We start from the raw sequence: 13,447 nt of genomic DNA, 5'->3' as shown, positions 1-13,447 counted from the left end.
AAAAATGGTAATTTAAATTTTTACTCGCACCCCAACCGAGCGAGTCCGCATATGCGTGTGTGTAAGAAAAAAAAAACATTTTCGAACAGAAAATTAAGCTATCAAAATAAATCATCTTTTGTATACCTCTTATTAAAATCACTCTATAAATCCCAGCAATAATCTTCTAAGGCTCTCCAATATCAATATTTTAGAGTTATATAAATAGAAACAATCGGGACCAGGGAGTAGGGCTAAAAAAAATCATACATTTTCAAATTTTCCTTTTTTATATAACATAAATGTGTTTATGGAGGAAAATAGTGAAAAACATCAATACATATTTGAGTGAGAAAAAAAACAAGGCGGGTGGTCTTGCGATGTGCTAGAAACAACAGTCAAATCTCCCTTAAATCACACGCTTTTTTCATCGCCCCCTTCCAAAAAATATTGCCTACAAATTTCTGTGTAATCGTGATCTATGCCGTTTGAAAGGTATTCGTTTTAAATTTCATTAAAAAATACCCATTTTCCTGAAAGTTATGAGAGGAAAAAATGTCAGGTCGTGTGAATCTTCCGAAACTGCCCTGCGCAACCCTTCGGAAAAATTTTTTCCAACAAGTCTTTACATTCACCCACTCTTCAGGATCTCAACAATTATTTGTTGGAGGCAACAAAATCGGCGGAGGTGGGCGTATACATCTGTATACCAGATAGGATAGGTTCCAAACTGTCTGGCTTATTTTTTTACAAATTTAAATTTATGTAATTTAATTAACTTTATGTAACACAGTGAAAAGAATATATTTTATTATTTTCTTATATTTAACTTTGCTCCCGGTTTTTCTTTAACATAGAAGATTTTTGATGGGTTAACTGCTCTCGAATGTGTCTGCTACGTGTATAAAAGGAAGAAAGAGGAGGAAACAAAAAAAGAGGGAAAAAATAGTCCCAGTAGAGCTCTCGCAAATTTAGTATTCAGCATGCTGCAGTTTACCTGGAAGAGTTATTCAATGAGCAGCTCGTCTTCCGTACGTATAGTTTTCATTTTTCTCTAAATAGCAATATCTATTTAAAGATTTTTTTTTTATTTTCATAAATCATTATTACCTTTATATGTTTTTTCAAATAATTTTTCATCTCAAAATCATGTTTTTCTCGTTGTTAGCAGATTTACTGACAATGTTATTCGAATTATCGCTAAGGACAAAAAAGTCATGTCATTTATTTTCGACGTTAGTCCATTGAAATAGATAACTCACCTAAATAGTGATCGATTTCTCTATCATTCTAATTTTATTTATTATTTTTTAGCTTCTTTCCATAACACATATAATATTTAATGAGTATATATGCCAATACTCAACATGCAAGAGATCATATTTTAGGGATTTGTAATCATTACCGACAAACACACGCACATGTCTTTATCTGCATACGTGCAATTGAGATTATTTGATCAATTATTATCGACATATGTTGCTTTTGTGGATGGAGTATATTGCCAGTTGTAGCAACAAAGATTTTTAAAATTAAGAAAAATAAGAACTATCATTTCTGTTTGGTTCTCTTTATGAAAATATTGATAACTAAATAGGCATAGTTCATGGGTTACTTGTGTTAACTTGCGACTGATTAAACATGAATAGAATAACCTTGCTGTTGCGTAGGTCATTTTACCATAATATTGAGGAATATCGAATTGTTTTCTTTTCCTTTAGCATGACACCATTTATTAATATAAATTATGCAGCTAATATTACATTAACGTTTTTCGGACAAATGAAAGGACATGACACGTGCTAATCCCGTTACCAATTATTCAGTTTATTACTAGCCGGTATTCTAGATCAGTGTCTACTATTTGAGGTCCACTAGTTTAAGCGCCCATATAACCCCTTATAACATTTTATTTTTTTGGAATTTTCAGAAAATGTCGGCGAATTTGTGTTCTACACCCGGAAATTCATACTATTATGCAAAAAAAAATTAAAGATTTTTGTGTATGGTTTAAGGGCTATTTAGATGCTATTTTTAGTGCATCTCACGACCACCTGGTACCTTCTTTTCTTTGTCACTGGTGTATTGATGTTTTTCAATATCTTTCGGTGGAGATGGAGTATATGTAATCTGGAAAGGTTCAGATTACATATAGTCCATCTCTACCTATCTTTCTCCCTCTAAACATTTAATGGTCCATTGCTGGGATTTAACAAAAAAAACCTCAGATTTTAAAGAACATTAAAAAATTTAAAAAAATTTCATGATCGTATGAGATTTTAAAGAACATTAAAAAATTTTTAAAAATTTCATGATCGTATGAACAAGTTAAATAACCTCTAAATCATACACAAACAAATGTTTTTGGTTTTTGCATAATCGTATGACTTCCCATGTGTCGAACACAAATTTGAAACTTAGAAAAACGCCAAAAGAATTTCTGTTTCTTTTGGCATTTTTCTAAGTTTCAAAACAATGAGGGAAGCATTAAAAAAATGTTTTTCTCAAAACCATCACTTTCAAACATCTGTCGGTACTCACGAAGAAGAGTGGACCCGCGCTAGTCATTAAGAAAAGTGAAAATAGATGTTTTAGTATGTTCTGAAAACATTCATCTCCGGTTTTCCCATATTTTCTTCTCCACAGAAACTCATCTAGATGGGATTCAATCATATTTGTACTCCCATCATACTCTTAAATCTGGGTTTATATAATTCAACACTTTCCTTTTAGAAATGAATATGTAGCATCAAAACTCTGAATGTATGACAAAATATCATAAAACATTATAAATAACAATAAATCGAATTATACCCAAATGAATAACATTTTATTTCAAAATTGTTTTATTTTCATGTTTTTAATGGCTAACGTGGGTCCACTCTTCATGAGTAACCATCTGTCTACCCATCGTGCGTTCAAAAAACTCTCTTGCCCTTTCTGCATTTCCTGCATGCAAAATAAGATTTTTTTGTGAGGTGAGGTGAGGGGAGTTATCACTAATTTTTCTGGTAATCTTTGCCGCCTCGTAACTGCTTTCATTATGTTTGGCGGGCCGTTCTTCTTTTTTTTTTTTTTTATATATAAGACCCTCTGCACTACAAGACTAATGTTTGGTTGGGGAAGGCATGACCACTTTTGTGCATTAAAATAACAGGCAATCCTTCGGTATTGGTAGACCATGTCATTCACTCTTTTTTTTACTTAGCCTCTTTATGCCAGAAGGGGACATGGGTGAATATCGTCTACTAATACCGAAGGATTGCCAAATAACAATTTCTAAACATCGCCCATAAACAGAACAATATGTATACTTAAAAACATTTGAAGAGAACCATATTAAGGAATAAGAACCGTGATAAGGTATGTTCTTACTACAAAAGTTGTTGACTACTGTGTGAGGGATATTGTGGCGGAATGGGATTTACTGGACGTGGTGCACCATATTATCGTTCACTAGCTGTATAGCCCGGCGCTGCCCGGGATTAAGCTAGGATTATTAAGTGATCAAGTGCTTTATTTCAAACCAAAATAAGTAACATCCACATCAGATTTGACCGAAATCCGTTGAAATTGGTTTGGCTGAAAATGGTTTGCTGGCAATTTGATTGGGAAATCCCATAAGGAATCAGTTTATTGGTTATTTCCACTCATTGACTGTTTTTTTAAATGTTGCATTAGAGATCTGCATAGGAGAAGGTTGATCTGAAGGTTTGCATTGGGGATCTGGATTGGAGTAACTTAGGAAAACTTACCAACAGCCTTAACCCAAAAATAAGGGACCTGTCCCTTCTAGGTTAACTCTAACCCTAAACCCTAACCCTGACCCTAAAACCGTAACCCTAACAACAACCCTAATCCTAATCCTAACACTAACCCTAACCGTAACACCCTAGTGGAAATCGTGCGGGTGTTAATCTGAAAAATTACCAAACCCTTTCTGTGGTTCGAAAAATGGGTTGGTGGGGGGGGACTGACAAATTGTTACATACCTTTTTGTTTCATAGTTGTTGTGAAATATAAACAAAACTCTTTCGTTCCCAAAGTAGTATATGTGCGTGAGAGGGGGAGAAAGATGAACGATTTAAAATAAATAAATGATTTAAAATAAATATATTTTAATTATTGTGTGAGAAAGGTTATATAATCTCATTATAGAATATAGTGTCTTTCAAAAACATCTTATATTTTAAACTATATCTCATGTTTAAGAAGAAAAAAATGCATTTTACATTTTCACTTTTTCGTTCTTTTTTTCCTTTGTTAGACAATGGCAAACAAACTCTTGGTTAGAGAAATTTTTTTTCCTTAGCCGCTTTGTGTCTCCCTTTCCCACATTTTGTTGCCATTTTTTTGTTAGACTCTAGCAAACACTCTGTATCTCCCCTTGTCACAAACACACTATTTCTTTCTCTCTCTCTCTCTCCTTCACGTGCGTACGCACAGATTTGACTTCACCATGTCAACAAATTTCAAAATTGGTAAAAGTTTATCGATTTTTACAGCTATACACAGGTGCTTCTGAGAGAAAAAGTTGACGAAAACGCAGGTAGGGTCATGAACAATGTCCTCCTAAAATTGGGGCGACATGCGTGTTAATTTGTGGACGTGCATAAATTATATTCACGTACACACACACATCTCTGCTTTTAAATATATTATCGTTCATTATCTCCATTATCTCTTTTGCTGACAGATTTGTGAAACAAATGATTTCAAATCCATTGCAGTAATTTTGGATCTGTGGTCAAAACATAGTGATGGGTTGGTAGAAATTGTATTTTGTTATGATCCTTGATGTTCTAAAGTTAGCTTTGCTTTACATTCTTAGCTGAAGCTTTATTCTTTTACTTCAGTTCACTTAACTTTTGGGAATTGGTAGTAGATCTGAAAAAGTTATTCATGATAGCGTAGTGCCTTAGCCGTATTCAAACATCACAATTTGGATTTCTCTTACTCCAGCTGCTGTAGCAAACTCATTGAGTTTCTTGAGGACATCTCCTGATGGTAGCTCATGTGTGCATGTATCTTGACTTTGCTAAAACCTTCAATTCTGTGCCACGCAAATGACTCCTATCAAAACTTTGTGCAACAGGTGTGAAAGATAATCTCTATAACTGGTTGAAGCCCTTCGTTTTTGGTCGAAAAGCGGTAGTCAGGGTTCTAGGACGTATGAGATAACATCTGAGGTACCACAGAGATCCATTCTTGAGCCCATTGTTTGATGCATATATTAATGACATGGACGCCAACTTGAATGTTACAATATTGAAATATGCAGATGACACCATGTCGTACCTTGAGATAAATAGAACAGATCCTATATGCTATAGATTTTTCCAGCAATTAGACCTGGACATAATGCAGTAATGGATTACTGACTAGAAACTCAAGCTAGCTGTGGACAAGTGTGTTGTCATGCATTTTGAGAGGAAAAACTCAGCCTTTTTCGAGCGAGATTGTTGCCAGTGCCCCTGGACTGGCTCTTGTGCGGGTGGCACATAAAATACACCATTTTGAGTGTGGCCATTGCCAGTACCGCCTGACTGGCCTTCGTGCGGGTGACACGTAAAAGCACCAACTACACTCTCTGAGTGGTTGGCGTTAGGAAGGGCATCCAGCTGTAGAAACTCTGCCAAATCAGATTGGAGCCTGGTGTAGCCGTCTGGTTTCACCAGTCCTCAGTCAAATCGTCCAACCCATGCTAGCATGGAAAGCAGACGTTAAACTATCATGATGATGATGATTTACATAGTTCCTCAGCAACACCAATCATAAGAAGTCTGTTAGTAAATGTGACCTGGGTATTATTGTCAACAGTGATCTGCGTTGGACAAACCACATCTCTAAAGTTGTCAAGAAGGCCTAGGGTGTCTTAGCATCATTCAGTAAGGCCTTTGTCATTCATGTACTGTTTGATTCCAATTCTTCTAAACCTGTTTGGGCTATTTGTTCAAAAGACTGGGAGATTATTACCTCATTTTGGAATCAAGTAGATGTTAGCAACAGAAAGGGCATCTGGTTATAGAAAACCCTGTCCCAGCATGTTCTCATCTGACCCATGCAAGCATAGAAAAATAGATGTTTAAACAATGATGACATGTTCAATTTGTGTTGGTGTTTGTCTTGTCCCTATATGTTTTAATAATTGACATTATTTAAAAAATAATTCTCTTTGTTTTTTGTCCTGTAATTTAGCAATAATTGCAATACCTCGTAATTTTCTTCAGTCTGGATGCTGAAAAGTTACTCTTAAAGGTGGCGAGCTGGCAGACTTGTTTATATGCCAAACAAAATGCTTGGTTGTATTTCGTCTGTCTTCTATGTTCTGAGTTCAAATTCTTTTGAGGTTGACTTTGCCTTTCATCTGTGGTTGATGCCAAAATTTGAAATCAATATTTAGAAATTGATGGCAAATGAAGTTAATTAAAAATGCTTTTCTTTTTTTATCATTTTCTAAACACAGGTGCAAGCACAAATATGGTGCTTAAGAAGTTCATTGATGAAGTGACTATTGGTGTCAGTATGATTGACTAAAACTCTGGAAGGCAGTACTACAGCATATACCAATGATAGAAACCACTGAAAGTATAACTTATAATAGGTATGTTAGCCATATTTTTAGAAATAAGTTTATTTTATTTTGTATTGGAGGGCCTTGGATTAGCAGAGTTTTTAAAGCATTGGATAAAGTACATAGAAATATTTACTTTACATTTTGGGTTTAAATCAATCATGCCTAAGTGAACTTTACCTTTCTTGCTCAGTATAAAGTACCAGTCAAGTGTATCAACTACCCCTTCTCCTCAAATAGTGACCTTGCACAAATGTTAGAAATCAATATCATTCTCAAGTTGGTTACTGATGTGCCTTTAATGTTTATATTTTGAATTCAAGCTATTGAAGTTTCTATGTAGCCTTTTGAACTACTGGAAATAGCAGCCAAATTTTCTTCCACTCACATCCTATTATCTTATAAAGGAAGGACTTTCTGAATAATGTAGTGTTGAGAAAAAAACTTAATAACCAGCTGCATGTTGAGACTAAACAAAGCTATTCAGAATTTTAAATAAATAGCATTGAAAAATTACTTTGATTCAAGGTGGTTTGTAAACATTTACTGTCAATATCACTAGATGTTTACAAGCTTACTAGATTTTGTAGTTGACACATCTATAATTCAAGGAATTATGGGGCTATATGCAATGGTTCTGGATTCTTTGTGCTTGGTAAACTTCCAGAAGTAGTATACTCTCATGTATTTGTTAGTTTTCTGCCGAGTATGTTATTCATATTTTCACCATTAGCTGATTTTAGAATTTTTAATTGAATGAATTGACCCTAGGACTTATTCTTTGTAAGCCTGGTACTTATTCTATCAGTCACTTTTGCTGAACTGCTAAGTTACGGGGACGTAAGCACACCAACACCAGTTATCAAGCGGTGATGGAAGGACAAACAAAGACATACACACATATGATGGGCTTCTTTCAGTTTCCGTCTACCAAATCCACTCACAAGGCTTTGGTTGGCTTGAGGCTATAGTAGACACTTGCCCAAGGTGCTACACAGTAGGACTGAACCTGGGACCATTTGGTTGGGAAGCAAGCTTCTTACCACACAATCACTCCCAGGCATGACTGTGAAGCTTGCTTTACAACCACATGGTTTCATGTTCAATTCCACTGCAGGTCAACCAATGTCTTGTGAGTGAATTTGATAGATGGAAATTGTGTGGAAGCCTGTAGTGTGTGTCCCTGTCCAGTTTTCTTCAGGGTAACTAAGCAGTTACATGATGCTGGAGGTCATAGATTTCTCTTGGGTCTTGGTGGACATGAACTGCTTTCTCCTCATCATGAAAGAATCTACCATCACACCACTTTGAGCTGCTTGGCAATGGCTTTCATTAACCACTGGGGTTGTCGTTGATGATGTCCTCAGCTGTGCTGACAACATATGACCGTGGACTGCCCCTCTAGAGATCTCTAGCTCTTTCCTGATCCTGAACATAAAGGACTTGACTCTTTCCCATCTAGAGATCTCCAGCTCTTTCCTGACCCTGAGCATAAAGGACTTGACTATGTTCAAGGAGCTGGTAATCTTCAGTTTGTTGTGGTTGGTTTGCCTTTTCCTTTCCTATGTTAGATTGGAATCTGCCATGTTGATGTTGATAAATCTGAAAGAGGAGAAAGTTAAAAAAAATTGGTACATACCAACTAACATGTTAATTTATTTTCCATTTTTAGCTTGCTAAAGTTTTTTACAAATAACCCACACACTATAATCTTTTCTTTTGTTCTTTTGAACTCTACCATTTTGAAGCTATTTTTTGTTTCCAATTCTTTTTGTATGCAATAATCATTAAAGAGAGTTCATTAAATTCACAGTAACTAGGACACACAGTACATATAATTTAAATTATAAGTGTAAAGTAATCTAAAAAAATATCGCGTAACAAAATATAATTAATTAAAATATTGTTTCTGTTAACTGTTATATTTGTCTATCAAATACATATGCAGCCTTTTTTTTAAAAACATATATAGATTCATATTTATACATATTTGTTTTGAATATGCATTCCTTTATATATTCTTTTTATTAATAACAATAATCTGTTCTCTTTCATTTCAAGTATTTAATTTAAACAAAAGTCTAGGTTAACATGTAATTTTCCTATAACATTGTTATTGACAAGTTAAGTTAGTTTTTTGACCTGAACTTGTGAATTGACACATATTTTGACAAACATTTCTGCCAGTAAAGTTCACCTAAATGTATGCAATACATAGTGTTGAAAGAACAATAATATTTAGTTTAGTTACCTCTATTCAAATTTATTGGTGTTTCAGTTTTTTGTTTTTTTTTGTATCTCTTCATTTTGTTGGTATGTTTGAAATAAATACCATTAATAATGTGGCGCTGTCAGTCAACGATTCAACTTTTGTTTTAATTTGTATGAAGAAGTACACTGGACTCTTGCAATTTTTACTCTTTTCAAACACACACACACACACACACACAAATACTGTCATTGCTACAAATGTCAAAATGTTAAGTAAGTTTGGAGATAATTGTTCCTGAGTTAGTGTGGTTGAAGCAGCAGTCAAAAAGTTGGCAGCTGGTCATTGTGTTACAGTCACCAATCATTCATTAGCTTGGTGTTGTTAGCTGCTGCTCTGCTACTGACTCCTGTATCTGGTCTGATAATACCTGCACTTCACATACTAAATGCTAGGCTCTCTCTCAATGCTTTCTGTGTTGCATTCTGTAGCTCCCTGTCACATAGTCATGGTGTGTCAAATTTATGCTGATTGATAGGCTCAGGACATGCACCAAAAGATGAAATCATCACTGGAGCCTATTCCATGTGAGGTTGTGATTGTTTAAATTTTATTGATCATGTGGGCTATATTTCAGTGAATCATGACATCAGGTGATAGCTGAATATTTCTGCTACAACTTTAATGAAGGGAAGACTGGTGTAATGTGTTCCAGACAGAAGTTATTTCATTTAATAAAATGTTTTTAGCTGTTATTCATATTTTTATTATCTTCATACTGGCTTGGGTTGGCTAGATCTGCAATAAATTTTGTTAATGCAGCTTAATCTTACATCATTTATTCTTAGAACTGACTTAACAACTATTATTTGAGGTATTGCTTTTTATAACTTAACAGAAGCAGGGCAGCACTTTTTTTTTTACAAGGGTCTTTGAATAATCCTCAGGTGCTTGTAACTGCACTCCTCTAAATTTAGTGGTTTTGAAAACTTCAGATGTTTTTTTTACAAAATTTCACATTCTAGTGGTTGGTCTCTCTGATGGTTGCCAAGTTATGATCTGATACGATATATAATAATCATGATTTAATGTCCAGCTTCCATACTGGCATGGGTTAGATGGTTTGACAGGATCCAGTCAGTCAGAAGACTGTGTCAAGTTCCAGTATTTGCTTCTCATAATTTCTATGGCTAGATGCCCTTCCTAGAGTCATGCATTGGTGTAGCTGTGTTTGCTTTTCAATCATATGGTTTTGGGTTTGGTCCTACTATGCAGCACTTTAAGCAAGTCTCCTGCTATAACTCTGGGCAAACAAAAGCCTAGTAAATGGGTTTGCATAATGAAAACTGAAAGAAGTTTGTCATATATATATATATATATATATATGTATGTGTGTGTGTTTGTTTGCATTTACGCTTCCCTGATGAGTTAGAGTTGGATCAGAGCTGTCGGAGGAGTTAGCAGTGAAAGTTGGTGCACACCAGGGATCTGTGTTGTCACCGTTGTTGTTGGCAATAGTGATTGACGTGGTGATGGAAAGTGCTAGAGAAGGATTGATAATGGAGATATTGTTTGCAGATGATCTCATTCTGATGAGTGAGATGATGGAGGGATTGAGGGAGAAGTTTTGGAAATGGAAGATGTTTGAAAGCAAGGGTTTGAAGGTAAACCTTGGGAAGACAAAGGTGATGGTGAGCAGGGTAGAAGGAGAAGTGTTAGTAAGGTAGATCCATGTGGTGTGTGTGGGAGGAAGGTAATGGCAACTGCAGTGTTGTGTGGAAAATGTGGGAAATGGATTCATGGTAGATTTAGGAAAATGAAGGTGACCCTAAGACTGGCAAGAGTTTTTATTTGTGGAAGATGTGAGAAAGGAGCTGGAGGGCTGGTGGAACCAGTGAGAGGGTTTTGTTATTTGGGAGATAGGGTGGATGTGAAGCAGTTGTGACAGCAAGAGTGAGACTTGGCTGGGTGAAGTTAAGAGAATGTGGAGCGTTATTATATGGGAAAAGGTTCGCTTTGAAGATGAAAGGAAAGGTTTATTGGAGCTGCATGAGATCTGCACTGCTGTATGGAAGTGAGACCTGGTGTCTGAGGGGAAGCAAAATGGCAATTTTGAGAAGGACCAAGAGAGCAATGTGTGGTGTGAAACTATTGGATAAAAGGAGGACTGAGGACTTAATGGGGATGATGGAGTTGGAGGAATCGGTGGAACAGCTGGCAAGGGCAAATGGAGTGCGGTGGTATGGACATGTGTTGAGGGGGGATGAGAATCATGCTCTGAGGAGAGCGCTTGAGTTTAAGGTGAATAGATCATGAAAGCGAGGTTGACCAAAGAAAACATGGAGGAGGACATTGGAAAGATTGGCTTGAGGAGAAAGGACACCCAAAACCGGATGAGATAGTGTGAGAGCAGTTGCTGTAAGAGTGAGGTAGGTCTGGCCACCCCCATTAACGGGGACAAACCCAGATTTAAAATATTGGACATTGGTCAATTTTAGTCAAAGCTATGACTTTAAATCTGTCCAGAGTTACTTCTTTGGTTTTTTCCCATTGATAACAGTTAAAGAGCTAGAAACACAGCATCTGGAAATCTGAAAGGCAGCAGCACTGGACAGATATGATGTTTTTACATCTTTTTACTAAAAGAGAATTTTTTCTCCAAGAAAATGGCAGTGAGTTTGCCTTTAGGTTACTGAAAATACTTCTAAAGTTAACCTTTTTTTAAATTTTTTTGACAGTTTTCAATGTTATTAGGAATAGTTTAATTGAACTTTTTTTTTTCCTCTATAAATTTCAGAATAAATGCATTCTGCTGTCGATACCATTGTTTTGGAAATGTTTAAGTATGTTTTCTATGGTACATATTGTTTGCATCCTTGTTTGTATAATACTGATACGTAAGTATATTTTTGTAGTAGTTTTTTTTGTAAAATTTTTTTCTAATTTAAAAAATCTTGTTTATGAAAATGGTGAGGAAACATGGACTGAAAGATTTTAGGAATTAAAATGAATAGTTTCAATCCTAACTTAACAATATTTATAATGTACTTTTAATCTTAGCTTCCATTTATATTTTCTTTGTTTATTTGTAGAGACTTGTATGCTTGGATGGAATTTTATAAACTATTTAAATATTGAATGAATGAGAATTTTCTAGACATTGACATTGAAAGCACAAATAACATGTAAGCTTAACTGTGTGTGGATATCAATAATAGCATGGCACTTGGTTTTGAGGTTTTTCCTGTGTGGTAAGTAGCTTGCTTACCAACCACATGGTCCCAGGTTCAGTCCCACTGTGTGGCACCTTGGGCAAGTGTCATCTACTATAGCCTTGGGCCGACCAAAGCCTTGTGAGTGGATTTGGTAGACGGAAACTGAAAGAAGCCTGTCATATAAATGTATATATATATATGTTTGTATGTCTGTGTTTGTCCTCCAACATCGCTTGACAACCGATGCTGGTGTGTTTATGTCCCCGTAACTTAGCGGTTCGGCAAAAGAGACCGATAGAATAAGTACTAAGCTTATAAGGAAAAAGTCCTGGGGTCGATTTGCTCGACTAAAGGTGGTGCTCCCGCATGGCCACAGTCAAAAGACTGAAACGAGTAAAAGAGATATAAATGACTTTTTAGCTTTTGTATCATTTACACAATGAAAGTATCTGAATTAGGCTACTAAGCCATTTAAACCAAAAGTCTCCAAGTAAAATCTTTGTTAGGTTAAGAATTTTTAGTCTTACATGATATACAAAATTAGTAATTATATGTTCCAAAACAAGTCTATTATAAAGTATTTTTCTACATAACAAAAATCAATAACTTTCTCAAAGTGAGGCACATGTTTGTGCATTTTTGTTTGTGACAGATGGGAGAGTGAAGAGGCAGTAAAGATAGTTTTTCACTGTTCATATAAAATGTAAATTTTCAGTTAATTGTTTTCACATATGGAACCTTGTGTTAATTATATTTCAGAACTTTCAATTTGTTATAAATTAGTTTTAAAATCTTCAAGTGAAAAACTGCCAACAGATCAGTTCCAAAATTTTCAAGTAAAATACCATCAAAAGAGAAGTTTGTCAGTTATAAAGTCGTCATCATCTGAGAAACAAACACCATATAGAACACTCCTTCAGCATCCAAGAGTGATTAAAGCATGTGAAGGGTTTCGTGCAGCAAGATCTCAAAAATACAAAGGCAAGTTTTATTTTCTCTAAAATTTCTGTTTATCAAAATGAAGTCAAACTATGTATGGCACTACTCATTTGCATAATGGTTGGAATTTCATGGTTTGATATAATTACTAGGGTAACATGTACATATATTTATGTGTATGTAAGTATCATTGTCATCATTGATTCCATTATTGCTCAATAAACTTGAAACCACAAATTTTACGATCACAAGTCAGCTGCCTTAACCACTGGGCCATTGTGCCTCCACACACATACATATTGTGTGGTAAGTAACTTGCTTGCCAACCACATGGTTCCAGGTTCAGTCCTACTGCATGGCACCTTGGGCAAGTGTCTTCTACTATAGCCTTAGGCCAACCAAAGCTTTGTGAATGGATTTGGTAGACGGAAACTGAAAGAAGCCCGTCATATATATATGTTTGTGTGTCTGTGTTTGTTGGTGTGTTTACATCTCCATAATTTAGCAAAAGAGAACGATAGAATAAGTACT

The 13,447-nt window shown here is 35.4% G+C and overlaps 1 protein-coding gene across 2 annotated transcripts in view; it reads left to right on the top strand.

Annotated features, from left to right (window-relative positions):
- The window catches only part of LOC106873559 (2-phosphoxylose phosphatase 1-like), a 51,956-nt gene that overhangs the window by 20,225 nt on the left and 18,284 nt on the right, over positions 1 to 13,447 (top strand). Inside the window, exons 2-5 of one of the 2 annotated variants that reach the window (XM_089353746.1) lie at positions 840 to 1,010; positions 6,446 to 6,583; positions 11,560 to 11,659; positions 12,737 to 12,958. In XM_089353746.1, coding sequence (XP_089209872.1) covers positions 11,608 to 11,659; positions 12,737 to 12,958 — 274 coding nt within the window. In that variant the 5' untranslated portion in view covers positions 840 to 1,010; positions 6,446 to 6,583; positions 11,560 to 11,607. Of the gene's footprint in view, positions 1 to 836; positions 1,011 to 6,445; positions 6,584 to 11,559; positions 11,660 to 12,736; positions 12,959 to 13,447 lie in introns of both variants that reach the window. The other variant, XM_089353745.1, reaches the window with a different exon arrangement.

This window comes from Octopus bimaculoides, chromosome 6, assembly GCF_046866305.1.
Source record: "Octopus bimaculoides isolate indiv1 chromosome 6, ASM4686630v1, whole genome shotgun sequence".
Classification (NCBI taxonomy): Eukaryota; Metazoa; Mollusca; class Cephalopoda; order Octopoda; family Octopodidae; genus Octopus; species Octopus bimaculoides.
This window is presented reverse-complemented; position numbering and strand designations above follow the sequence as displayed.